The sequence below is a fragment of the Eulemur rufifrons genome, chromosome 1, assembly GCF_041146395.1.
Source record: "Eulemur rufifrons isolate Redbay chromosome 1, OSU_ERuf_1, whole genome shotgun sequence".
In the NCBI taxonomy this organism is placed as follows: domain Eukaryota; kingdom Metazoa; phylum Chordata; class Mammalia; order Primates; family Lemuridae; genus Eulemur; species Eulemur rufifrons.
The window spans coordinates 86,229,538-86,257,360 of NC_090983.1; the positions used below are offsets into that span (position 1 = coordinate 86,229,538).

The 27,823-nt window shown below is 43.5% G+C and overlaps 1 protein-coding gene across 5 annotated transcripts in view; it reads right to left on the bottom strand.

Annotated features, from left to right (window-relative positions):
• ACMSD (aminocarboxymuconate semialdehyde decarboxylase) overlaps nt 1-27,823 on the bottom strand; it is a 51,687-nt gene that overhangs the window by 19,854 nt on the left and 4,010 nt on the right. Inside the window, exons 2-8 of one of the 5 annotated variants that reach the window (XM_069459678.1) lie at nt 24,476-24,520; nt 13,918-14,014; nt 11,831-11,880; nt 10,267-10,503; nt 6,738-6,831; nt 3,915-4,010; nt 2,639-2,694 (exon numbers count right to left, since the gene is read on the bottom strand). In XM_069459678.1, coding sequence (XP_069315779.1) covers nt 2,639-2,694; nt 3,915-4,010; nt 6,738-6,831; nt 10,267-10,503; nt 11,831-11,880; nt 13,918-14,014; nt 24,476-24,520 — 675 coding nt within the window. Of the gene's footprint in view, nt 1-2,638; nt 2,812-3,914; nt 4,011-6,737; nt 6,832-10,266; nt 10,504-11,830; nt 11,881-13,917; nt 14,015-24,475; nt 24,521-25,634; nt 25,743-27,823 lie in introns of all 5 variants that reach the window. The other 4 variants (XM_069459520.1, XM_069459760.1, XM_069459593.1 and 1 more) reach the window with 4 other exon arrangements.

Genomic DNA, 27,823 nt, shown 5'->3' on the forward strand with positions numbered 1-27,823 from the left:
TTATTAGCTTTAGAGAATAGTTACCTATTTCGCATTAGGTTCATTGAGAATTTCTTTCTTTCTTCAACTTCCCTATTTTCTTAATTGAATTATAATTTTCTATTAAACCAGTACCTAGTATTTACACTATTATGAATATAAATATTGTTCACTGCTGAGTCAAGTATTGTATGATTATTACTTGTAGATTTTTGTTTTCTTATGTCCTTTTCTTTCATTTGCCTAATTTTCTATGTATATGCTGCTTGTTTGTTCCTAATGCATCAGCAGATCTGTTAAATGTCTAGCAATAATTGTATCCAACTCTCAAACACACCAACTAATACATCAGTTCTGTTTTTTGTTGTTGTTTCTAGAGACCTCCCTCCACAGCATTCCGTGCTCTTGCTCTAATCTGGCCAAGTTGCTTTGTAGCCCAGATGTCCCTCCTGCTAGGACTTTCCTTATCCATTCTGATTTGGGGATTGTTTTTAAAAAAGAATTCGCTAATGTGAATGTAACTAGAATGAGTAAGCATTAATATTTTAAAAAGAATCCTAAATTATTGATACATACTGCTTCTATGTCCTGGATTCATCAGCTTGTGAGATCACATAAAATGAGGTCCCATTTACTTTTGATGCCCAATTTATAATAGCTCAAGTCATTACAATTTGAATACAAGATCTCAGCACCACTAACTTTGCAAAGTGCCTTCTGAGTTTTTCTGGGAGTTCCTAATAGGGGTGTAATCACATGTTCTCACCACTTGTTCCATCCACTGGTTACCATGAGGCACTTGCCATGTTCTTCTTCTGCTTCTTTGGTCCCCTGACCAATGTGTATTGTCCTGCATGCTGTTTGAAGGTGATAGTGACCCTCATTGCTGATGGTATCCCTCAAGAGATGGGCTTTGTATTTGCCAAGGGCCTTTTCTACTGGTGTTTCCATTTCCAAGAATACTAGGGAGTACTAGGCTTGATGGGATATGATGAGAATAACCCTTTCCCCAATTCCACACCACTCAGTTTCTCCCTGTTGTAGTTTCCTGTTTCCATGTCTCCGGGTTGCCCTCCATTCATATCCAAAACACATGACATTTGAAAGAAAGATTTGATTATACCCACGTTTCAAATCCAAAACAATTAACAGTCATGACCAACTGCAACCACCCATCTTGGCAGGGGCAACAAAAAAAGCTAGTCAACTCAGAGACACAGCTCAAGCACATAATTTATTACCAAACTAGAATATTTAACATTTATACTCTAGTGATTTCCTCAAACCAGTGAAGCAGTTAGCATTAAAGTAAGATGAAGTGTTTATTCTGGAGGTAGAACACTACTTGCAACTTTCAAATGATGGACCTCTTTTTCTGCTAAACGAGATTTTTTAAATCTTAGAGTCTAGTCACAACCTGAGTACCATATTACAAATCTTTAAATATGTCCATATACTTTTTTAAAAACCCAAAGATTTTTTTCCCTGGGAAATTTTGGAAATCTATAGATATCTGTATGTGTCAATAACCAAATGGAATTGAAGTACTAGATATTTTCAGACCTTTTGTTAATTCACACTGGCCTTTGCCCTCAAAATTCTCTAACTTGCGGAGTTAGCATTTTCAAAGACTACTTTAAAGTAGAGGTGCCACCAACAGGGGGATCTGCTAGGAGACCACAACAAAAACTTTCCATATGGGGTTTAAAGGACCGCCATGCTGGTCCTTTAATCAAATGAGAGAACTGTTTTCACAACAAAGGCCATATTATTCCAGGAAGGAATTTCATGGCATTGTCACAAGACCTTCTACCACAGTGGTCCCCAACCTGTTTGGCACCAGGGACTGGTTTCATTGGAAGAGAATTTTTCCACGGATTGGGGTGGGGGTGGAAGAGGGGGGGTGGGGGGCAGGCCAGAGCTCAGGTAGTGATGTGAGCTATGGAGAGCAGCTGTAAATACAGATGAAGCTTCGCTTGCATGCCCGCCACTCACCTCCTGCTGTGCACACCACCCCCACTTCCTAACTTTCATGAAAGACAGTTTTTCCATGGACAGGGGGCTGGAGGCAACGGGGCTCTGTGGCCTGGTCCCCAACAGGCCATGGACCTGTACCAGTCCATGGCCCAGGGGTTGGGGACCACAGCTCTACCATCTTCCCTGACTCCCATTCCAGTGCCAGTTCCCAGCCCTGCATTTCCCCCCTTTTAATGTTCCAGTTGTCTCCATTTAGTGGATGAGGACAGTTGTGTTAACAATTTACCCAACTAGTAAGAGGTAGAACCAGGATTTTAACCCAGGTCAATTCGACTTTAAAACTAGTAGTTCTTTCCTATTACCATGTTGCCATGTGGCATTTTGGATTTATATAGAGATGTCCCTAAGGAAGAGGAGCTGATCTGAGAGAAATTCCCAGCCATATGGATTATCAGGGATTTCTCTGGCATGTGTAATGGTTCCCTGGTGATATACACTGTGTGTTGAGGGAGGCCCCAGAGAGGATCCGCTGTGCAAGCAAACCTAGTCCCAAACCCCTCTGTGCCTCTCCTTTCTTCTAATGCCTTTTCTTCCATCCCTTTTTTGGAGAGAGGCCAAGTAACTGGTTGCTGATCCAGCATTGTGCTCCCCATAAACCATTCAAATGGTAAACCTGGCTTACCTTTCCTATGACATCCGTTAACAGCTTGAGGGACAGAGGATCATGCACCAAGGAGTCTGTGTAAAAGGAACCAAGGTATTTCTTTGGGTTAATTGGATTGTCCTGGGCACACAGATCTGGCCGCATGCTGAATCCATGAGAGATTCTTCCCACCGTGAAGGCGAAGGAACCACCTGCAAGTAAAACCCATTGCTGAGGGGCGAGTGTTGTTTGGAAAGAATCCCTCATTCCTGATGTTGTGTGCAAGGAGTTACCATAGCCCAGCTGATTAACAGTAGTTACAAAGGACCCATTGCATTCCAAATGCTGGGAGATGACCTAGAAGAAAGGACATTAACTCACCAAGAAATTCAGACTTGAGAAATTTATCCTAAAGAGAGAAGACAAGTATGTAAAGATATGTGGCCAAGTTTTTCAAATGTAGTGTGTTTATAATAGCAAAATACTGAGACAGTCTATGAGTTGGGGACTAAATCATGACGGCATATCCATAAAATGTAATGCGTGCATGAAACCATCAAAAATGAAGCTCTTTCACTGACATGGAAAGAGTCTTCTCTATGCTGTTGAGAAGGAAAAGCAGGCTAGAGAACAACATGTATAGTTTTGTGTGTGTGTGTGTGTGTGTGTGTGTGTATGTGTGTCCAAGAGTCACAAATTCAGTTACCTACAGGGGCCAGGCAGGCAATGGAAATAGATGAAATAGGCCTGTTTGTAAACAATGGAGAATGGTAGGGACTATTGCAGACTGGAGAGAACTCATAGTCTTACTGGAGGGATTTAAATAAAAAACAAAACAAAATAAAACAAAAACTGTGCCAAGCAAAGTAAATTTGCCTACAAAAATAGAATTTGGTCCCCAAACTGTCATATGACTAGAATGATGGCTGGAAGGATGTTATGGACTGAATTGTATTTCTCCAAAATTCTTATGTTGAAGCCCTAATTCCTAACGTGACTGTATTTGGAGAAAGGACCTTTAAGGAAGTAATTAAGGTTACATGAGGTCATAAAGTGAGGCCTTAATCCAGTAGGACTAACTAATCCTATTGGACAAAAGAGCTTGCCCCTTTAATGCACAGGAGAAGGGCCATGTGCAGAGGGTGGCCATCCGCAAGCTAGGAAGAGAGCCCTCACTAGAAATCAGCCCTGCCAATACCTTGATCTTGGACTTCTAGCCTCCAGAACTGTGAGAAATTTCTATTGTTTAAAAGCTACCTAGTCTGTGGCATTTTGTTATGGCAGTCTGAGCTGACTAATACAGATAGGGTTTTACCTCCATGTGCAAAACACACTTTCAGTTTAGGAAACTTCTCAAACACTCCACCCATGATCATGGAACAAATGGCTGTGGTGGTCTCTGCTGGCATTCCTGAAAGAGGAAATAGTCACAAGGCTCAGGGCTTGTCATCTCAAGCAAGAAGTTCAGTGACGTTAATGGCTGGGGATTGGCAGCTAATGGCTGGGGAACTGTCAAGTGCTAAGCAACTTGGGGCCCCTGTGCCCCAGCATGGCTTGGCTGTATACATTACTTTGGCAAAGAGAACCATCTGAAGCTTCCTAATTTTCACTTGCAGGGGGACTTGTCTATGGCTAGAACAGTTGAGGAACCAGAGGACCTGACGTTTGCCCTGATTCTCTTGACTTCAGTTTTGGATGTAAGCAAGCAGAGTGTTATGAGTCTGGGCTAACCTCTAGCTCCAATTTTCTGCCTCCTGGCCCTTGACCAGTTATTTAATGTCCCTGAGCCTGCACTTGTTCACCTGTAAGATGGGGACACTGTTGCCCATCTTATCTTGCAAGGCTATTGGGGAGCCTTGCAAATGATGATGTCAGTAAAGTTCCTGGGCAGAAATTCACATTGGAGATTCTCAACAAATATTAGCTGCCTCTCTGTGTCTCCATTTCCTCATCTGTAAAATGGTTAGTTCCTGCCAGTTGCTTTGAGGATTTGGTGGACAGCACCTGGCACTTAGTGAGTGCTCACTAAATATTAACTATTATTATTCCTGCTAAATATTTCTTGTCTCTTGGAGCTGAGGTTGAAGATAACTGGATCAAAGTGAATTATTTCAAGTGGTTTGTGCTTCTAGAAGAAGTAGCTGATCCATGTCTGATGTCTTCGCACCCAATGAGCCAGTCTGGGCTATGTTGCCAGATGACTGCTTTTCAGACAGATTCAGAAATCTCTGACTGCTCCACAGCTGTACCCTGCCCCTTCTGGGGAGGCCTGACTCTCTGGGCTGCCGAGTGGGACTTCCTTCACCAGATGCTCATTCTGCCCTGGGTGGGTTGCTGCTCCCCAGACAGAGACACCCCCGGCTCCCCAGCCTCCTGGGAATTCTGGAAGCATGATGGGTTACTATCTATCTAGCAGTGGTTTGCAGACAGAGCTTCCTGAAGGCAGGGAGATGGACAATATCACGTCCTGTGATTCTGCTTTCCGGTAATTACTTGGACCATAACCCCACAATCCATTCTCCTTGCAAGAGCCAAAGTTATATTTTCAGTATGAATTGGATCATGACCCTTCTCTTCTGGGAATCCTCCAATCTACTAGTGACGAACTTTGCATCTCAAATAAAATTCTGAAATTAGCCTGATTGTTTGTGATCTGTGCACCTTTTTATTATCTCTTTCCTCTAACCAGAATATAAGCTCCATGAGGGCAGAGGATTTGTTTCTTCCTCAGTGCCAAGTACAGGCCTGGCCTGCTGGAGGGGATCAATATGTACATGTTGCATAAATGAATGGCGAAATGACTGTATGCAAATGCTCGCCTCTGTTTTTCATGTGGGAAGCTGCAATATAAATAAGTTTATGAGACTTGTCAAGTGTTGTGAATAAGGATGAGATTTTCTTTGAAGCTTGACAGCACTGGGCCTTTTAGGTTATCTCTTCCTATTAATTGTGGCTTAAATATTTGGTGGAGGATGGGTAGGAAGCTGCCTTACTAAATATTGTGGTCTCCAGCAACAATCACAGGAACATATAAAATGTCAGAGCAAAAAGAGACCTGTGAAGGAATCTGGACAGCATTGTCATTTTACATATGAGAAATGGGGGCCCAAGAAGGTGAAGTGATTTCCTGCGAATTATACAGTGTAATACAGACTAAGCTGGAACTGAAACTCAGTTTTTTTGACTTCTAACATATTGCTCCATTTAATTCTTCATGGTGGTTGGCATTTTGCTGAATTCATAATTAATAATTATAGTAAGTGGGCTAGGAAGAGAATGGGTAATGGCTCTGCTAAAGAAAATCCAGCGCTTTTTGTTTGGGTACCCATTTTTCACTGGGTTTGTAGAAGAGCTGTACTTTTCACTTGTAGCTCCAGAATTTTGCATCTGTTCTCCATCTCTTCTTATCAAGGCTGATAAGGAGAGATTGGACAGGCCAAAACAGAGGCTTCTCATCTTTCCCTTTTCCTTACCCTCGTGTGGAACTAGGAATGAACAGTGTAGGAGGCAAAGGGCAGAGGAGAGGAGCAGGCAAGGACAACTGTACGCCTGAGTCATTGACGAGCTACGGCTTCAGATCCGTGGGTGGTGGAAGTGGACCTTCTACTTGTAATTCCAGGGTTCTCATTTGTAAGAGTTGATGCTATTATCAGCTTCTAAGAAAATCTAGAGGGTTCTCATTTGTAAGAGCTGATGCTATTATCAGCTTCTAAAAAAATCTAGACAGGCATGGTTACTTTTTTTTTAGAGCCTCTTTGGGAGTCTGTGTAGCAAGGTCGCTTTGGAGTCAGACAGATCTGTGTAAACTCCATTTTTACTTATTAACTCTATGACTTGGACAACTTACCTAACCACTAGAAGACTCAGATTCTCCATCTGTAAAATGGTCATTATAATGTCAACCTCATAGGTTAAATATATGATTTATTTATGATATAATTTACTTATGATTGTATTAGATACGATTAAAATTAAACAAGGTAGTATATACTGCACTGATCTGTGTAGGGCTCAATAAATCCTAGTTGCTGTTACTCATAATCCTGTTAATTATTCATGCTTTTGCTATTTGACATAATAGATGATTGGAAAAATGCAAGAGTTGGCTCTGTGTTCCAGACCCCAAGCAGACACAAACCTACGAGCCAAGGGAGCCAGTATTTGTCCATCCGTCCATCCATCTGCATGTCCCAGGGATGCACAAACAGGGAACAGTTCAGCCTTTCAGCCGCCTTCAAAGAAGCAATGAGACAGAGAGAGAGAGAGAGAGAGAGAGAGAGAGAAAGAGAGGGTTATTTGGATGAGCCAGCAAATATTATACAAGGTACTGTTTTGGGGGAAATTGCTTTTCTCTGGGTGTATATTGGTCTGGATCAATGAACTAAAATACTTTTTAAGTTGTTCTATGATCTCTATAATAAAGTCATTGACAAACTCTGCTTCTGCTTGGAAAATAAAAGGGAAACAGAATTAACAAAGAGGGTTGGTGGATTTACCATTGAGGTTGCCGAATTTAATATATCGTTGGCAAAGCAAGTGTCAGGAAACATCCACCATTCAAACGTCTTGGCTGAGAGCAAAAGGCTCAAGGACTAATCCCACACCTCAAATATGGGGGAGATTTTCCCTGCTGGCTCCTGCTTGGTCCCCTCCTTTGGAGGGACTGCTGAGAAGGCATCCTTGGAGTCAGGGTGAGAGTGCTCCCTCCTTCCCCCCCCCACTTGGAAACCTGAGGCTGTGGAAAGTGAGGAAGTGATGGGCTGGGAGCTGGGGGTTCAGTGCTGGGCTGGGGCAGGCTGGCCTGACCCAAGCCATCCGGCCACTGACAGTACAACGCTGGGTGGAATTTCTGGGGTCTACAGGCACTCACACAGCCCCAGGAGCCCAGATGAGTCCCTGGACAGTTTGCTGGGAATGAGGTGACCTCAGAGAGGAAAGAGCTCTTGATGCCTCATCCAGGCAGGTCCTGGGATGAATGCCATGGGCAAACCTACTCCAGGGCCTCCTGGGAAATGGAAATACCATCTGGATGGAATGACCTTTATTCAACAAAATTGTTTAATTAAAAGAAGTCCCCTCAACAGGCATTGAATATTAGTGCTTACCGAGGTTCAAAACAGATTTCTCTTAGAACATCGCTTTTCAAATACATCTGGGTGCTGGAGTGACTCATCCCACCTTCATACATAAATATTTGTGATAACCAGGCTGATGCAATGTGACTTGTGTACATAACATTTTTAAAGTGGAAAAACAATTCTGACACAAGAGGATTTTGGAAGTGGCAGGCAAAGGGTAAATTGAAGAAAGCACTTCTAGTTCAGCAGGTTCTGGGGAGCAGAAGAGGTATAAGCATTTGGAAGGGAGAGGAGCTAATTGGTTTCTGATAATGGATGTAGGTTGGAAAGAGAATAACAACTTCTTGGGATAGTTTGGACTTGGCAAAGGCACATGATCCTGGTATCTCAGTGAGATTTGACTCCTCATTAGGATAAAACTTTATTGTGTGCCTGTGATGGTTTGTTTCTATTCAATTCAAATTAATCTGTGCAACACGATACAGAACACAAAAAGAAATCACTTATACTCTCAAAATAGTAACTAACAGTAATTGAGAACTTACTGTGTGCCAAGGCTGTTATGAGAATTTTATAGTTATTAACTAGTTTAATCCTTTATGAGATAAGCACTCTTATAACCCTCATTTTACAGAGAAGGAAACTAAGGCAGATAGAGGCAGAGTGACTTACTCAGGTCTTGTGGCTGAGAAATGCTAGGGTCATGCAGTCGGGTACTACCATTCTGTCTGCCTCATACCGGTAACAAAGAAATTTTTGTGCTTCAAGACTGCCCGGAGCATGTATGTGGGGCTCACTTACTAAAAAGGAGATAAGGGGAACAGGTAGCCACTCTGGAGCACCAGGCTGACCTTGAAATGACACAACCAGCTTGGCTCCTGGTAATTCCTTTTGTTTGTTTCAGCAGGTTTTACTGACGCAAGCTAGAGAGCAGTGAGGCAGGCAAGCCTTGCTAACCAAATAAATGTGCTGTCACCTCCAGGACATCACCAGTCAACGGGGGCCAGAATGTGCTCCTGAATCCCCTCAGAGACTGTCAGCCCCTAAAACGGTCTACTTAGAATGATTGCTGGGTTGAGCTAGTCACACAAACAAAAATATCCATGTGGACTCCAACCAACTGCTGTTGCTTTCTAAGCCCCTTAGTAATTCATAAACTCAATTCCAATAAAATGACTTGCAGCTGAAGTCTTGCTCACACTGTGCTGAAACGACTTGGATGCACAAGTAAATAAATCCTCCTTCAAAGCTCATTAAAGTTTCTAGAAAACATTCACTACATGAACTAAGCCACTGCAGCCAATAAGCTTCAGGAAGTTCAATATGTAGAGAAATATTAAATATTTCAGGTCATTTGGAGGCAATTTAACAGATAATCCTCCAACTGGTGATTAGTTTAGATATAAACATGAAAAGAATTTTGCATGTATAATAGTTACAGCTCAATAAATATTAAATGAATAAATGATCAGTGATTACAGTTCCTGGTGAGTCCACAAACAACTATTCATCATTAAAGATTGCATTTACAATGAAAATAACAGAAAGCAATGTTATTATAATTCTAGCAGGGAAGTAAGAAATTTAAAAATGCAATTCAGTAAAGAATTATGCCTCATGAATTCTGGTACTGAGGAGAGATTTAGTTATAGAAAGAATTGAAAGTAGAGGAAGAGGAGGATGGAAGGACAGGACTATGGGACTGTGGATACTTGAAGTTGGGTACTTCAAAAAGAATGGCATGAATTTTTGAAAATATATTTTATCATGAAATATTTTAAATATAGAAAGTGTAAACAATAGCACAATGAACACCCATATACTCACCATCTGCTTTCATGAAATGTTAACATTTTCATGCCATTATTTTTTATTATGTATCTTATTATATTTTAAATTTTCAAAATATATGGCTTAAAAAGTATCTTAACTGAGGATTGGTTAAATCAAAACATATCTATGTATTGGAATATTCTGCAATTATTTAAAAATCATGCATTAAGAGAATTTTCATTTAGGCTGGAAATTCTTAATTAGGATATGAAATCATATGTGTAACAATTTCAATTTCATTAAAATATAGATATATGCAAATAAAAAAACAAGTGAAATGTACTGTGACAATGGTTACTTATCTTTGGGTGGTTGGATTATGGGTGATTTTTTTTCATCTTTATACTTTTCTGTATTTTCCATAATTTCTTCAAGATCATGTCATCATTTTGAAAAATGTTAAGTATTTTTTTCCAAAGCAAAAAGAAGTACTTTTTTTTTGCATGTCATTGATATGGTTCTTAGGCACAGAGGCAGCGATGAGGGTAATGTTTTGGCTTCTAAGTGAAAGATTAAAAGGAGAGCAAGGGAGATAGAAAGATGAGAGATTTGACTGAGTTAACTCAGGGCTGGCGGAGGAAGCATTTTTATCTGTCCCTTTTCTGTAGAGTGGTCCACTCCTTTTGGGGGAGCTGTTTCCCCACCTTCTACCCACATCCGACATTCATGGACATCTCCGTCACCTTCCCAGGGTGGTGGCGCTTCCTTTCCTCCCCACCAGCACCCAGCAGTGGCTGGGCTGTGCTGTGTGCTCACCGCATAGACAGGGAAGAGTTCCTTCGCGTTCAGGTCCCAGTCGTTGACATGGGAGCCAATCTGGACCCCGGGAAAGCCCAGCTCCTGCACACAGCGCTCCATCTCCTTGACGGCCAGCTCGGGGGCCTGCATGGGCAACGTTCCCAGGCCCACAAACCTCCTGGGGTGGCTTGCAACGGTGGCAGCTAGGTCATTGTTTAAAAGCTGGCACAGGTTTAAAGTGTCCTGAGGTTTGGCCTGGTGATGACAGGAAAGGGAAAACCACATCGTTAAAACCTTCTTCTTTAGATAGTTACTCTGAATAACGCCTCTTTGTGGCTAAAATGTTCACTATTCTCAATGGCTTTACCACATCAGAAAACTGAGGCATAGATTGGGTAAGGCACTGGCCACAGAAGACCCAGAAGCCGATCTTTGTAAAAAGCAAAGAAAACCGCTAGTATATTGCTGATTAATTAAAAAAAAAAAAAATCGAGGCTAGAATCAGAAGGGAAGGACACAATTACTGGATCTGGCATCGTAATGCCAGGGATGGAATGTGGACGGGCCACCGCCAACTGCAGAAAGATCTTGAACCCCCCACCCCCAGGAGGCTCAGCCTGGCCAAGGGTTCGTGGACCCCTCCTGTCCCTGCCTGTCCTCCTCCCCGTCCTTCCTGTTGGCTGTGACATTCAGGGCTGTCCTTAGCAAAATGCTGAGGCAAAGTTTGCTTTTGGTTCCCCTACCTTTCCCTGTTTTCTTTTCTTTCAGCATCACCCCACTGCCCCCAGCACTGCCAGGGCTTTGGTACTCTCCTGCAGTCCCAGCTGTCCAGTCACAGTGCCACCCAACCTGGTAAGTGCAGGCATACTGAGGTCTGAGGGTGTTTTAAGTAGTGAATCTAATCACAGGAACAGGTAAGGACTGAATCACTCTCTAACACTGGGTTTATGAATACAGGTGGGGGAAGTAAATGTGAGCAGGTGGTATTTCCATTGCTCCTTAAATCACAGCAAGAGTGAATATCTGCTTGATTGAGCAGGTACTGGGTGCACTCCCAGCTATGTTCAAAAATTTCCCTCCCTGGGCTCAAATTCATGCCTGAAACTTTTAGTGCTTAAAATTTGTTCACTTGGGGAAGGGAATCCAACTTCAGGGCTCCCCTTCTGAATTATATATATATTTCCCTGGGAGAGGTAACATATGGCCATGATTATCATTCTTACCTCAAAATCATTCTCACCCCAGAATACACTGGCTCATCAGTTCCCCAGCGAGGCATTGCGGGAATGAGTCACCAGACAGGCAGGTTCTGATAGAGACTGAGGCTGGTCTGGAGCTGCACTGCCCAATGGAATGATAATGCGAGTCACATAGCCACATGTGACTACTGGCTACTATACTAAGGGGGCAGGCCTGGGAAGGGACACTGCAGTGGGGGAGGCTGAGGGACCCTCACAATCTCTACAGGGGAGGGCAGTTGGGGGGTGCTCAGTGGGAGCAGTGTTCAGCCTTGAGGCATCCGTTCACTTGCTAGGGAGCTGGATGCGAGCCTTTACCACCAAGGAGATGGTTTCACACTCACCCAGTAGCTAAACATGACGGGAACGGTGGAAAGGGCTTGCACCGTTACTCCTAGACACAGACACAAAGAAAGGCAAAGCTGGTGAGAAGCATGGCCCGGGCACTCCTGCCTTTCCCACGGCCAGGTGGCCACGAGCCTCCACCCCAGACTCCTGCTCTCCCTCCCTCGTTGCTCCTCCCTGCACCCCTTCTCTCAAGGCCCTTCCCCAGGCCCCTCATCCCTCAGCCTCAGGTTCTAGGGAGAGAGGTAAGGGTGGGACAAAAATGAGATCATTGAAGGAAAACTAACTGACCCCATTTTCCAAGGGTTATTTCTACCTTGCTTCCTGTGAAATTTTATTTAAGCAAGACTTTTTCGGGGTTTTCCATCTTAGGTAATGCATAGGAGAGTGTATCTCTGAGCCACCTTCCCTGCCCTCTAATTTAGCTCCTAAGTGAGCCTAGCTGGAGTCCCATGGTCTGGAATGTCAAGAATGGGACCCCGAGTTTGAATCCAGATTCTGGGATGCCAAGAATTGTTTTTCTTCAAGAGCGCCTAACTCCTAGGGATGTTGTAAGGATTAAATGAGTTAGTACATGTTACGTGCCTAGAATCATGCCAGGTACAAAGTAAATGTTCAGGAAGGGCTAGTCAGGACTGTTCTCTAAAGGACAGCCATGAATGAAAAACCAACACAGCAAAAACCAAAGGGGACACATGCACTTCATCTACACTGCAGCCCTGAGCAGTGGTTTGTGACACCAGTCATACAAGTCTCATTCCCATTCGTTTTCTCCGTGAAAGGGTGGGCCCTTGCTCTAGCTTCACATTTACAACAAAACCTTGCTGTTTGCTGTCGGTCTGAGAAGCGTGTTCTTTCTCCAGCTCCTCTTCCACCCCGATATACTTTTAGAACAGGGGTATATATGCTATGTTCTGCGGAATGGTCTACAGAAGTGCTTCAGGTTTTCAGCAAGGTTCAACTCGAATGTAGCTTAAATGTATTTTTAATTGTTAAAAAATGTACAAAGCAATGTCTGAACAAGATATCTTACCATAAATTCTAACATGCCAGAGACCACCTACTCCTTTTGGGCCGACAAGTTAACTTCTTTTTTTGCAGACCTTGGAATAAAATGTCTCCTGCCACCTCTGTGTGTATATTTGAACTTCTTATACTTTGTCTTTGATGAGGAAGGTGGTAGATCTAAACTGCTGTTTTATTTGTGTGTTTGAATTGTTTGTTTTCTAGTTTAGATCTTCCACCAGGGTAGAAATTTAGTTCTGACAATGTCAGTGGTTGTCAGCTCCCCTTCACAGCCCGTGGGCATGGCTCACGGGTATCTGGAGGGCCTGGTGCATTTTCTTGGCGCGTTCTTTCCTCAGGTGGCACAGCCAGTCGGGCAGTAACAAGGGGAAGCATCGTGTGGCCATCATGTCATATTTAGATAGTCTTTGAAATTATTTTAAATCATGAGGACTTGTTTGATTTTTAAGTATAAGGAAGGCAAACAGTTCTTAGACATTGTAAGCAATTCAGCTTTGAAACAAAAGTTTCCTAATTTTCTTCTTTCAAATTTCTAGATTGATTTTATTAATATTAGGGTATTCTGAGATTGCATGGTTACCTTTTTTTTTCTAAAATGCTTCCATTTCCACCCCTTATGTGTCAGTGGAGATGTTCTGTGTATAATAGACTGAGGCAAACTACAGTAAGAAATTGGATCCTAAGTCTCACTAAGCAGGTAATCAGCATTCTTAATCTGTGATTTCTAATTTTTACTATTTTAATTGATTCTATAATAAATAAATACTATATATTTGAACTTAAAAATATTTTAAATAATAAAATGCCACTTTTATCTTTTTGATGATATAGCATTCTCTTTTAAAACAGGCTATAACTGATTTTAGAACATTTTAAACCCACAGTTTAAAAGCATTATGGTAGAAGGCACCATCCCTGCCCCAGTGAAGCTGGAACAGCACGTCCCGGCAGAGAAATGGGGTCAGAAGTTACCACTAAACAAAGTTGTTAACAAATTTTAAGGGTAGATGTTGCTTTTACGTCAGATGGAAACATTGGTAGCATTTCTCCTTGTAAGTACCTTTTTGGTCCATTTCTCTAATTCGAACTTCTGGATCCCAGCAGTTCTCTTGGACCACTCTGAAGACTTTCCCATCTTTCAGCATCTTTGCTTCTCCCTGAGGCAAAAAAATTCACATTATGAAAGGCAACCTAAGCCCATTTGAACTAATCTTTCCTTATATGCTTTGGAAAATGTTTCTTCCCTTCCATTGTTAGAGATTTTTACTTAATCCATGCAGAAGTAGAAATCTGTTCATTTAACAAAATTCAGCTTTCCTTCCTCATGCTTTTCTTCGGGCTGGAGTTGAAGGGGTGTGCTCTGTGGGTGTCAATGCCTGGACACAGAGACAGCAAGGTCACGGTCATGCCTTTCTGGGCTGTATGACCAGGGACAGCTGATCACCTTGCTGATCTGAACCACTGGCTTCTAGACCCAAGGGAGTGGCCTGCTGCCTGGAAAACATTAGATCTATAACATTTTGGAGTTGGAAAGAGCCTTTGAGATAGATTGTCTAGTCCAACCCTCTTGTTTTATAGAGAAGCAACACATGGATAGTGAGAGTAAGTGATTTGTCCAACAGAGCAGTGCCCATGGATGCCAACACCTGTGGGAGGAGGTGAGCAATGCAGTCAGTCAGTCTAGCAGCATGTACAAAATTTGGGGCTGAGTTCTTTACTTCCACCAGGCATCATGCCTGCCTATACACACTAAAACGATTTTTATACATTTTTAAAAAATGACAAATAAAAATTGTACATATTTATGGTGTACAACATGATGTTTTGATATATGTAGACATTGTGGAATGGCTATATCAAACTAATTAACATACTTGTTACTTTACATATTTTTTTGAGGTGAGAACACTTAAAATCTATTCTCTTAGCAATTTGCAAGTCTACGATACATTGTTTTTAACTATAGTCACCATACCATGTGATAGATCTCTTGAACTTATTCCTCCTAACTGAAATCTTGTATTCTTTGGCTCTCTCCCTATTCTTCCCCCACCTTTTGGCCCCTGGTAACCACCATTTTGCTCGCTGCGTCCACATATAAGTGAGACCATGCAGTGTTTATCTTTCCACACCTGGCTTATTTCACTTAGCATCGTGTCCTCCTCCAGTTTCATTCATGTTGTTACAAATGGTATTAATAGGATTTCCTTTTTTTTTTTTTTTTAAGTGACAGGGTCTCCAACTTGGCAAAGAAGGGAGTGAACAGGGGTTATGGTGAAAGAGAAATAGTTGGGAAACAACTTTTATGTATCAAATTAGAGGTTTTATTTTGCTTTTGCTCTTTACTTTGAAAGCTTAATCACCATGAAATTTCCAGTATAGCAGAGTGCCAAAGAGCATGGTCTTTGCATTCAGACAGACCTGGGTCTAAATCTCATTAAATGATTTACTAGCAGTATAACTAGTTATGGGGGCCCCCAAATTTAAGCCTCGCTTTTTCTGACATTATAATTGTCATGTTTTGCCACTCAGCATCTTTGGAACATATCCTATGCGTGAAGAAATGTTCACATTATGATTCTGCTTTCCCGAGCTATAATCTAGAATTTGCTTCCCCATTCTCCCTTGTAGCTGGGCATGGCATGTGCTCTGGGCTCTGTCTATCAGATGCACCCACCTGTGACCTTGATTTGGAAGTGAGCAATGTGAGGAAAGCAGGGATCGGGCAGAATCAACCTGTAGACAAGGGTGTTGTCTAAGGCGTCAGAGGTGACTGAAGCAGCAGTGGCAAAACTTCTGGGTGCCAATCTCAGCAGCGTCAGTGTGAGCATCCTGTTAGTGACTGGGAGTGGTGACACTGGCATTGTTGCTGGAGCAGCTCACTAAAGGTGACGTGGGCATTGGTTGTGTTAGCACAGCCTCTGAGCTTGATCCCTGGCCCTCCCAGGAAGTCTGTGAGCTGCTTTTCTAATTAAACTAGCTAGAGTGGATTCTGTTGTTTGCAATTAAGAAAACACCAAGTGATACTGAAGATTCAATAATAGAATGTTTGTAAAGAAGCTGGAGAGCATGCTCGATAATGGCCAGATATTATTGATACCATTACTAATAACATATAGTACCAACTGCAAGGGAGGAAATCTAGTTTCTCTGGGAGACGCATGAATAAGTTTTCATTTTAGACAAACCAGAGTATGTTAAATCTGGAATGGATCATTTAAACTCTTGCATTTCACCAATGAGTCCATGAGGTGTAGTGACTTGTCCAAAGCATATACTTAGTTGGTAATAGAGCTAAGAACCCAGGTTTATGAAACCATTTTCCATCCTGCCAGGCTGATATTTGGCAATTGGTGTAGGCAAAAGTTAATTACTATAATTTCCTAAGGAGTTTGATCTTCTTTGGGGGTGGTGACCCTCATTACATGGCAGGAGAATCAGACTCACTAAACTTCTCTCTTCACATCTTTCCTGCTGGGTAAGAAAAATGAATGATAGCCACTGTTAGCGGAACTCTTTCTGAGTGGAAATTGCCACAGAGCAGCTGTGCCCTATGAAAGAACCTGATTCTCATTGGTTTTTCAGCCAGAATTTTAGGACCTGACAGCCACTGTAAAGAATCAATCCTTGTCCCTCTCACTTCACATCCAGGAATCCAGTATCACTGCAGGGCTACCCATGTGTCTCAGGGGTCAGCAGCTGCCACTGTGGGGAGGGATGGGGAGTTTCTTAGGTCCTAGTTTTTAACATTGACCTCACTATCAAGCAAGATCTTAAACTCAATTAATAACCAAGTAATTGGAGCAAATTGCTCTAATTTATGCAACCAGAGCCCAATCCCATTTTTTTTTACCTAAACTCTCCAAAGAAAACCAAGGTTTTTTTTATTAAGTTAAAGAATTCCCCCCAAGCAACCATCGCTATTCAAATAACCCATTTTAAATACATCTCTAATATTTTTAAAGCCAAACTCCATCTCAGAGTCTGATTCCCAGGGACTCTAACCTGTGGAACTTCTTGTTTTTACATTCTAGTTCTAGTACTGTTGCCAAATATGTCCAAATATGGCTGGCATTTCAAATGCCTGGTACTGCATGATCATCAGAAATCTATTTTCAAACTCAGTATTTCACCATCAGATTTCCATTCTCCTCCCCCCACCCCAGTGCCCACTCTGGCTACCCCTCTAGACCATGCAAGCTGCCATGCTGGTTGGGCTTGAGTTTGCAGAAAAGGCCCAGCCCATGTCATTAGGAAGCACCTTCTGTAATCACTCCAACTCCCACATTCCTAGGTTCTGAGGGACAGCTTCCCAGGGTGGCCCCACCTCAAACTCAATTTGCTCTAGCTGTTCATCTCTCTTCCTGACCTGCACGTCCTCCTGGCTTGGCCCATTCTATCCTTGATGCCTGCATTATCTTCCTTATCCCTCTGAGACTACACTTTTTCACTTCCCTTTGCCTGACGTGCCATCATCTAATCCATTTCCCAATACCATTGATTCTGTCTCCAAGATACATCCTGAAACAGTTGGTCCACTTCTGTCCACCTTCACTGCTGAGCCCTGGTCCATGGCCTCTTCCTCTATCCCAGAACAACTGCTCACCCGCCAGCTTCGTCTCCCGGCTTCCCCTCTGTCCCTGCTCCCACCCAGTCTCCACAAAGCAGTCAGACTAAATGTTTAAATTCCCAACTCCAGATCCTGCCACTGCCCCACTTAAAACTCTTGAATGGATTCCCATTGCCCTGAGGGTAACATCCAAACTCCCTAACCTGGCCTGGAAGACCCTGTGTGATCTAATTCCCGCCTGCCTCTATTCCTTCCTCACATGCCTGCATCTTTATAAATGGTCTCTTTATTAACTCTTTTCAAAGTATTCTAATTTAGGTGGGACATTTGTTTTCTTTTTGGAATCTGAATGATCTAGTTTTTAAAAATGTGCCTAAACAAGCTAAATAATACTATGTCATTTATATAGGTGCATGCATGTATAAGTATTAATAAAACCGTAGAAAAAGGTCTGGAAAGATACCCACCAAATTGTTAACAGGAATTACTTTTGAGGATGAAGAATGCTGGTCCAAGGGAATTGTAGCTTTATCTCTAATGGCTTCAATTTTAAAAGAACCATTTATTCAAATATTACTTATGTAATACAATTATTCTTAAAAATAAAACCATATGAGGGAATTGAGGCCAGGTGTGGTGGCTCATGCCTGTAATCCTAGAACTTTGGGAGGCCGAGGTGGGAGGATTCCTTGAGGAGTTCAAGACTAGCCTGAGCAAGATCGAGACCCCATCTTTACAAAAACTAGAAAAATTAGCCAGGCGTGGTAGCTTGAGCCTGTAGTCCCAGCTAATTGGGAGACTGAGGCAGGAGGATCGCTTGAGCCCAGGAATGTGAGATTGCAGTGAGATATGATGACACCACTGCACTCTAGCCCAGGTGACAGAGTGAGACTCTTATCTCAAAAAAACAAACAATGAGGATGGTTTTATATTTGGATTTTCTGTTCTGTTCCACTGGTCTGTGTCCCTGCACTTGTGCCAATACCAGGCAGTTTTAAGAACCACAGCCTTGTAGTATAGTTTGAAGTCTGGCAAATTAATACCTCCCATTTTGTTTTTATTGTTTAAGATTGCTTTTGCTAAATGGGGTCTTCTCTGGTTCCATACAAAGCATAAAATTATTTTTTCTATATCTGTGAAAAATGATGTTGGTAATTTAATAGGGATTGCATTGAATCTGTAGATAACTTTGGGCAGTATAGACATTTTAACAATGTTGATTCTACCGATCCATGAGCATGGTATGGTTTTCCACCTATTTACATGTTCTGCGATTTCCTTCCTCAGTATTTCATAGTTCTCCCTATAGAGGTCCTTTACCTCCTTAGTTAAATATATTCCTAGATATTTTATTTTCTTTGTTGCTATTTTGAAGGGTATTGAGTCCTCATATAGCCATCTAATCTTTGACAAAGCAGATAAAAACATACTCTGGGGAAAAGATTCCTTATTTAATAAATGGTGCTGGGAAAACTGGATATCCACATGTAGAAGACTAAAACAGGACACACAGCTCTCACCTCTCACAAAAATCACATCACGGTGGTTAACAGACTTAAACCTTAGGTCGGAAACTATTAAAATTCTAGAAGAAAATGTAGGAAAGACTCTTACAGATATTGGCCTAGGCAAAGAATTTATGAAGAAGACCCCTAAGGCAATCACAGCAACAACAAAAATAAATAAATGGGACCTGATCAAATTAAAAAGCTTCTGCACAGCCAAAGAAACAGTCACAAGAGTAAACAGACAACCTACAGAATGGGAAAAAATTTTTGCATACTACACATCAGATAAAGGACTGATAACAAGAATCTATTTAGAACTCAGGAAAATCAGTAAGAAAAAATTGAACAACCCTGTCAAAAAGTGGGCAAAGGACATGAATAGAAATTTTTCAAAAGAAGATATAAAATTGGCTAACAAACATGAAAAAAGTGTTCAACATCTCTAATCATCAGGGAAATGCAAATCAAAACCACAATGAGATATCACTTAACTCCAGTGAGAATGGCCTTTATCAAAAAGTCCCAAAACAATACATGTTGGCGTGGATGTGGAGAGACAGGTACACTCATACACTGCTGGTGGGACTGTAAACTAGTGCAACCCCTGTGGAAAGCAATATGGAGATACCTTAAACAGATTCAAGTAGACCTACCATTCGATCCAGCAATCCCATTATTGGGCATCTACCCAGAAGAACAAAAGTCATTCTATGACAAAGATACCTGTGCCCGAATGTTTATAGCAGCACAATTCACAATCGCAAAGATGTGGAAACAACCCAAATGCCCATCAATTCATGAATGGATTAGCAAAATGTGGTATATGTATACCATGGACTATTACTCAGCTATTAAAAATAATGGCGATATGGCATCTCTTTGGTTCTCCTGGAGAGAGCTGGAACCCATTCTATTAAGTGAAGTATCCCAAGAATGGAAAAATAATCACCACATGTACTCACCAGCAAACTGGTTTCCTTGAGTGCACATTTGGGAATAACACCAATTGGGTGTCAGACAGAGGTCGGGGCTGGGTGGAAGGGATGGGTGTATACCTACTTGATGAGTGCGATGCCCACTGTCTGGGGAATGGACATGCTTGAGGTTCTGACTGGGGGGGATGGGGTAGGGGGAGGGGATGGGTGCACACCTACATGATGAGTGCGATGTGCACTGTCTAGGGAATGGACACAATTGAAGCTCAGACTCGGGGGGATGGGGAAGTATGGGCAATATATATAGCCTGAACTTTTGTACCCCCATAATGAGCTGAAAAACAACAACAACAAAAAAATAAATAAATAAAATAAAAATAAAACAAACAAACAAACAAAAAACATATGAGGGAATTGGGCTAGATCAATGGCTTTCAGTTTGGGTTGTGACCCCATATTAAGAAATCTATTTTTCATTGTCACTCAATACCCATATGTATGTATTTATACAGATATAAAGTACAACAAAAGTTTCATGAAACAGAATTTACTCTTACCATGAGCAATGTGTCCTGCTATTTTGTTTTGCAATTTATTTTATTTTTTAAACTGTCCTAAGCCACTACATTGACAGTATGACCCACTATTGGGTTCCAGCCCATATTTTCAAGCACTGAGCTAGATGGTCACCGGCCTTACAGTTGTATGATTCATTATCTTTATAAAGATTGCCCCCTCCTTTAGGCTCTCCACCTCCTCTGAACTCCCTTACTTTTTATTATCTCCTTCATTCATTTAGCACAAAATTACTGCTTTCTGTATGTTCTTCATCCATTTGGGTGTCTGCCTGGCTACCCGGAAAAAGGAAAGTCATCTTGAAAGCAAGAAAAAGGAAAATCGTCTTGAAAGCAGGAAAAAGGAAAATCGTCTTGAAAGCAGGGACCAGGCAAATGGGTATCTTAGTCAGCTTGGGCTGTTGTAACAAAACACCATAGAGTGAGTGGCTTAAACATTTATTTCTGGCCGGGCGTGGTGGCTCACGCCTGTAATCCTAGCACTCTGGGAGGCCGAGGCGGGTGGATCGCTCGAGGTCAGGAGTTCGAGACCAGCCTAAGCAAGAACGAGACCCCATCTCTACTAAAAATAGAAAGAAATGATCTGGACAGCTAAAAATATATAGAAAAAATTAGCCAGGCATGGTGGCACATGCCTGCAGTCCCAGCTACTTTGGAGGCTGAGGCAGAAGGATTGCTTAGGCCCAGGAGTTGGAGATTGCTGTGAGCTAGGCTGATGCCATGGCACTCTAGCCCAGGCAACAGAGCAAGACTGTGTCTCAAAAAAAAACAAAAAAACAAAAAAACATGTATTTCTCCCAGTTCTAGAGGCTGTGGAATCCAAGATCAAGGTGCTGGCTGATTCAGTCCCTGGCGAGGGCCCTCTTCCTGGCTTGCAGATAGCTATCTTCAAGCTGTGTCCTCACGTGGTGGAGAGAGGGGGCAGACTCTCTGTCGTGTCTTCTTACAAGGGCACTAATCCCATCACGAAGCTCCACCCTCACAACCTCGTCTACCCTGATTACCTCTCAATGCCCCAGCTCCACATGCTGTCACGTTGGGGGTTAGGGCTTCAGCATATGAATTTGGAGGGGACACAAAGATTATCAAAACAGCAGGGAACCAGACAGAATTACGCTAAGTGTGATGTAAAAGAGTGTGCGTGTTTGTGTGTGTGCGTGGGCACACTTATGTTCCCAAGGTCCTGAGAAACACTCAGTGGATGTTTCCAGATGCTCTTGACCTACAGATTTGAAGTGGGCCCTATGTCTACCCTCCTGCATTGTAGTCTTTAAAATGCTCCCAGGTCAGGGCACAATTCCACCCCCATCCCACGCAGCTCCCGGCAGGTCCTTGTACAAACCAACGAGTGCCTTGCTACTTACGCTTTTATAAACGTTCAGCCAAAGAACAAATGATGGTTTTCAGTTCTGAGCAAGCCTGTACCTTGGCAAACAACTATCCCTCAATTTGTTCTGAGAGCACTGAGAAACCAAAGGTTAGGAAGAGAAACAAATAGCTCAAGCCAGAGAAATGTTTTGGAAAGACCTTTCAGAGAACAGGGATCTCTAGGGTAAATCAATCATGAGGGCAGAAACTATTTCGTCACCAGAGGCATGCAGGAGAATAAAAAGAATTTTCAAATCCCAAATACTGGATTTTCTCATTGCTCTCAGCCTAATTGACATAATTATATACATTTGCATATTGTTTTCTAGTGACTCTAATCCCTGACCACTGTAATTATGAAAAAACCAGATTTAGTTCTGTTTTGTTTTGCTCTGTTTTGTTTCTGAGAGAGAAGGAAAGAGAATGCTACTGCTTTGTAGACTACCATTGTGTCCAATTTTGCTAGAAATAAATAGGTCAGTAGATGTGACTGGGGAATATTTCCTTCTTGTTTTCTTTGGAAGATTTACTGCTAAGTTTATGAAATCTCTTGACATTAAAACACAATGAAACAAAAGCTATTTATTTAAATCCAGTATCGAGGGACAAACTAAAGCCTGGGACATGGAGTAAGAAAAAAAAATCATAGGCTGCCTGTCCCTGCAGCTGAGGTTTCCTAGTGGCCTTGTGATCAGCTCCACTGGACAGTGCTGTCCCCTGGAGAGACTGGAGGCCAGCGCAGTGCACCAGCTCTCGGGCTGGGAACTCGCTCTCTGAATGGGAGAAGTGTAGCACAGTGTTGAAATTGGCACTTCGCAGACACTCTTTGCAGAAGGTGAGGATGAGCTGTCCCAGAGGTTCTGATGTTTAGAACTTTTTAGTGATTCCCCCGCTGCCTACAGGATCAAGTACAAAGTAGTAAACACATTTCCGGGCCTAAACCCCTAAATCCTTCAAGGAGCTGTCTAAAAGGCTTCTGCCCTCCTCTGTAGCTTCCCACCGCTTTGCTCCCCAAACTCTTATCTGCCTCTACCCATTCTCTGCAGAGGAGGCAAAGTGGTCTTTTAAAGCCACTAAGACCCTCCAGAGAACCCGCTGTTCACAATGCGGTGTACTTAGCATGTCCCGCAAGGCCCTCTGTGTCTCTGCCTGTCTCGAGCGCCCCATTTTCTACCGTCTCCCCACCCGACTGCATGTCAGACACATTATCCTCCTTTCTGTTCCTGGGACACATCAGCCCTTTCCCACCTGGTGGCCTTTGTACCTGCTATTTCCTCAGCCAGGAACACTTTTCCAGGCCCTCCCTTCCCACTCTCCAGGTCTTTGCCAGGCCGCTGAACAGCCAGCCAGTCTCTCACAGCACAGTTTTTTATTCCATTCTTCGAATCGAACATGCTGATTTGTGTCCTCATAGAATTCGAGCACTGTGAGAGCAGGGACGATGCCTGGCTTGTTCACTGGCATAGTGCCAGTGTCCAGATTGGTGGGCCTGACATAAAATAGGTTTTAATAAAAATTATGAGGTTCTCAAACTTGAACTTGCATCAGAATCACCGGGAAGCTTGTTTGAACAGATTGCTGGCCCCGCCCCCAAATTCCTGACTTAGTAGGTCTGGGGAGGGGCTCAAGAATTTGCATTTCTCCGGAGTTCCCTGGTGATGCTGAACCTGCTGGTGCTGGAACTACAGTTTGGGAAACACTGGTACCAGCCACAGCTGAGTACTTCAGTTCTGGGCTCACATAAGTTTGATATTTCCATGCCTTTGTTCCCTGTCTTCTTTTTTCTGGAACATTGTTTCCTTTATTCCTTGGGCAAGCCTCTACCCCTATTTCAAGGTATGGGATGGGCATCACTTCTACCCGGAGGCTGCCTCCAATCCTTGATATCCAAATCTATGCCCCTCAGCACCTGGTGCAAAGGTGGCCCTCACCCATCAGGCTGCATTGGGTCAACCCCGCACATTAACTGTGTCTTTCCAGACCACGGGTCCTCCAGGGCCTGCCTTAGTTATGTCCTTGTTCCAGCTGGAAGCTCAGGAATGTTCCCTCTGAACTCTGACCGGGCGTATGATGCCTCCAAAACTGAAGGCAGACCCAAGCTCTGTGCAGACCTAGACCCTGGCTCCCTCACAGGCCTCAGTATTTGCAGAATGCTTCGCCCCCCCCCCATCCCCCAGCCTTTCTCTCCCCTCTTTTTCCTCTTATCAGACTCAACCCTTCATAATAGTGGCTTCTCCCCTTTGTGTCCAATGTTAATTTCTCCAGCTTGTGCCCAAATCTAACTCTTCTGGTTTTTTTTTTTTTAGTCAGCCTTAAATTACTGTGATAACCTGTAGAGAGCACCAGGTCGCTTCCTTGAGGCAGAGCAATAAATGCTCAAATTTGTTCCAGGGCAGAAAAAAGAGCGAAAGAGACAGAGAAATAGAGAAAGAAAGATTTCTCTAATGGATTCTCAAATTCCAGTTTTATTTTCCTGGTGCTCTTTGAAGTCACCCCCATTTTTCCTGATTATTCTGAGAAATCTTGGTGCTGCTCCCTTGCCTACTGCAGTGTTCACAGGCGGGCAGGAGAGCTGGGTTCCCAGAGGCCCTGCCTGCAGGGAGCCAGCCCAGGGTTCAGCATGCCCCGCCTCCTGCCCACGCTTGCTTTGGGAGACACTCACCTTGCCGTGGTGTTGGAGCTCCACCCAGCCGCCGTAGCCAAACCTCTGCAGTGGGGAGAAGCACAGTTAGGCCTGAAGAGCAGAGAGGACACACTCAAGGGCATCCTTAGGGCAAAGGGTCCCAGCTCCTTTTGAAGCATCACCTTCCCATTTTCCCTCATAGCCATGTATGATTTATTCAATATGTATGTTTAAAGTATTTTATTTTTTCCCCTTAAATGTATTTATGCAGAAGAAAATTCCATATCTCAGAAGTGGTGGTTGTATCTTTTCTCCTAATGCAGTTTGAAATTTTAAAATAAAGATTAACATTCAAAAATATTTGTTCATGTGCCACCTGAAATCATTTCAGGGACCACCAAGTGTACACTGCCCATAAAGACCACTCTTTTTTTTTTTTTTTTTTTTTTTTGTTGAGACAGAGTCTCACTTTGTTGCCCAGGCTAGAGTGAGTGCCGTGGCGTCAGCTTAGCTCACAGCAACCTCAGACTCCTCGGCTTAAGCGATCCTACTGCCTCAGCCTCCCGAGTAGCTGGGACTACAGGCATGCGCCACTATGCCCGGCTAATTTTTTCTATATAGATTTTTAGTTGTCCATATAATGTCTTTCCATTTTTAGTAGAGACGGGGTCTCGCTCAGGCTGGTCTCGAACTTCTGACCTTGAGCAATCCACCCGCCTCGGCCTCCCAGAGTACTAGGATTACAGGCGTGAGCCACCGCGCCCGGCCAAGACCACTCTTTAGGAAATACATTACTCTTCAAACTCTGGGTGGCAACCCATGAATAGATGATGACATCGGTTTAGTGGATAGGGACCCAGACATTTTAAAAACATGAAATAGCATGTGTAGCAGATGCTGTGGTTGTCCCACTCATAGTCTCTCCCTCTGGCACTTCTATGCACACTGGCCCACCTCCAGCTGCCAGCACCTGTGTTTCTTTGATTGAGGGCCTCCCTTTTGATCCTGGAATCTGCTGTGATTAAGCCCTGCTAGCAGGTCAGAAGTACCAGGAAATCAGCCCCTGCCTTGCCCTCCACCTAGCTGCTCTCAGCAGATGATTGTGGTGGTTGTACATAAATTCACTGCATACACCGCACCCGGCCCCGCGGGCAGGATCGCTCTGAGTGAGGCACCCATTCCACACTGGAGACCAAACCATTCATTGGCTGCCTTGTTTTCCCTGTGTCACTTCCCCACTTCACTGGTGTTTCCCGAGATCATCTCTGAAGTAAACATACTTGTATTTGAATCCTCGTCTCAGGGTCTGTTTTCTTGGAAAACACACAGTAAGGCAGCAAAGGAATGGAATGGAATAGAGTAGAATTGCACCCATGTGATAAGTATTGGTTTCTTGAAACTTTTTCCTATTTTATGTACATAAATATTTGTACTGAGTCTCCTTATAAAATATATTTCTTTCTGGGGGGTCATGAATAAAAAGTATTGAAAGCCACTGCCTAAGAACATAGATATATGCAACTATTTGTTTTATCATTATCATGTAATTCATTATTTATTCTTCAAGCTTTCATGGAGCCAATTCTATGACCAGTCTGACTAGGGCAGAGAAAATAAAAGTGAAACACGGTTCCAGCCTGGGTGGGGCAGGGTGTTGAGAGGGTGGGGCTGGGGTAGACAAGGACTTGCAGAGCTGCAGTAATCGTGACACACACCGTGACTGAAGTGCCAGGGCTCTGGGTGCCTGGGGGAGGGTGCTGACCCAGGCCTTGGCTCGGGGTCAGGGAGGGAGGTTGAAAAGGTAGTCCGGGATCAGATCGGAGAGGATCTTCTAGTGTCCAGGGTTTCCATGCTCCCTGGTGTGGCTCTCGGAGTGTGATGTGCGAGAGGAAGGAGTGGAGGCAGGAGACGACCGTGTGAAGAAGCTCCCTGACACCTCTGAGTCCTGCAGCAGTGATGCGTTACCGAGTGAAGCAACCGGAATCTCAGCGCAACTTCTTACATGTTGCGGTTGGGTAAGGCCAGGGTGAGTGGTTGTTCTCATGTCCTGGGTCAGGGGACTTGTCTGCGGGGAGTCAGGTGGTGGTGGGTCCCTCTTCCTAGCTCCCCTCTCACCTGTAGACTGGGATGCTCTGGGCCCGGACCCTGGCGCAGCCTAGGGGTGCTTGTGTGTCCCTGTGCCTGTGACTAGGGTCTGCCTCAACGGGCTTCTTAAGATTTGGATTAATTCTATACCAGTCTTATTCTACCCAGATATAAGGTCTCTTCTTGAGTTCTAGCTCCAAATAATCATATTAACTCTGGAAATCTACCTGCTTCCTTCCTAGTGCCACCAGTGGACCCTATTTTACAGGCTTCTCCCTGCACCCAACCTCTCCCTTGCCTGTGCCCCCAGCCCTACTTCCCTCCCTTTGTGCATTCGGTACCCTGTACCCTTCCCTTCTCTCTCCCTGGAAAAAGTGAATGTTGAAGGAGGAGACGGAACATGACCTTAATCAGTTACACTTTAGGATAAACTTAAGGCTGTGTGCTCTCCAACTGGAAACTTTCCTTTGATATTTTATCCTCATTGTAGAAAAAAATATTTTATTGCCTGTTTTTTTTCTCTTTCTTCCTCTTTTCCTTCCTGCTTCATTCTCTTTCTTTATTGCTTTTCTTAATTCTCTAAGGAACTTTAATCCATACGTTAGCAGATTAGAGAAGTATTCCATCTGGGGAAGGGCAGGGAGGTAGAGGGAGGCAGAGCAGAGGGATCCTGTCACCCACGACAAATCACTTGCAAGGTACCTGACTGCGTTGGAGTAAAACATCTCTAGGTTACTGCTTCCTTATGTGTGAAATGAGGGGAAGAGGAGTAGCTGAGTCATAAGGTTTTATGGGAATTAACTGAGATGATGCACATGGACATATTGACACCAGGCCTGGTTTATAGAAAGGGCTTCAACAATGGGAACAATGGTGATGACGGTGATGGTGGCAATGGCAATGGTCGAGATGCAGTGATGGAGGTAGGGAGGTGGCGATGATGGTGGTGATTGTGGTGGTGAGTATGGTGGTGGTGGTGGTGGTGGTGGTGGTGGTGGTGGTGGCAGTGGTGGTGGTGGTGGTGATGGTGGTGAGTATGGTGGCAGTGGTGGTGGTGGTGGTGGTGGTGGTGGTGGTGGCGGTGGTGGTGGTGGTGGTGGCGGTGGCAGTGACAGCCGGGGTGATGGCAACAGCAGCGGTGCTGGTGGTAGTGGTTGGTGGCAGGCAGGGATGGCAGTGGGGGTGGTGGTAGTGGTGACAGCTTTATTTCACCCCTGGGTGGAATACCCTGGGTCAGACACTAAGGAGAGCTGTAGGAAGGAGGCTTTTGTCACGCTGTGTTCTTCCCTCCTTTTCCCGGAA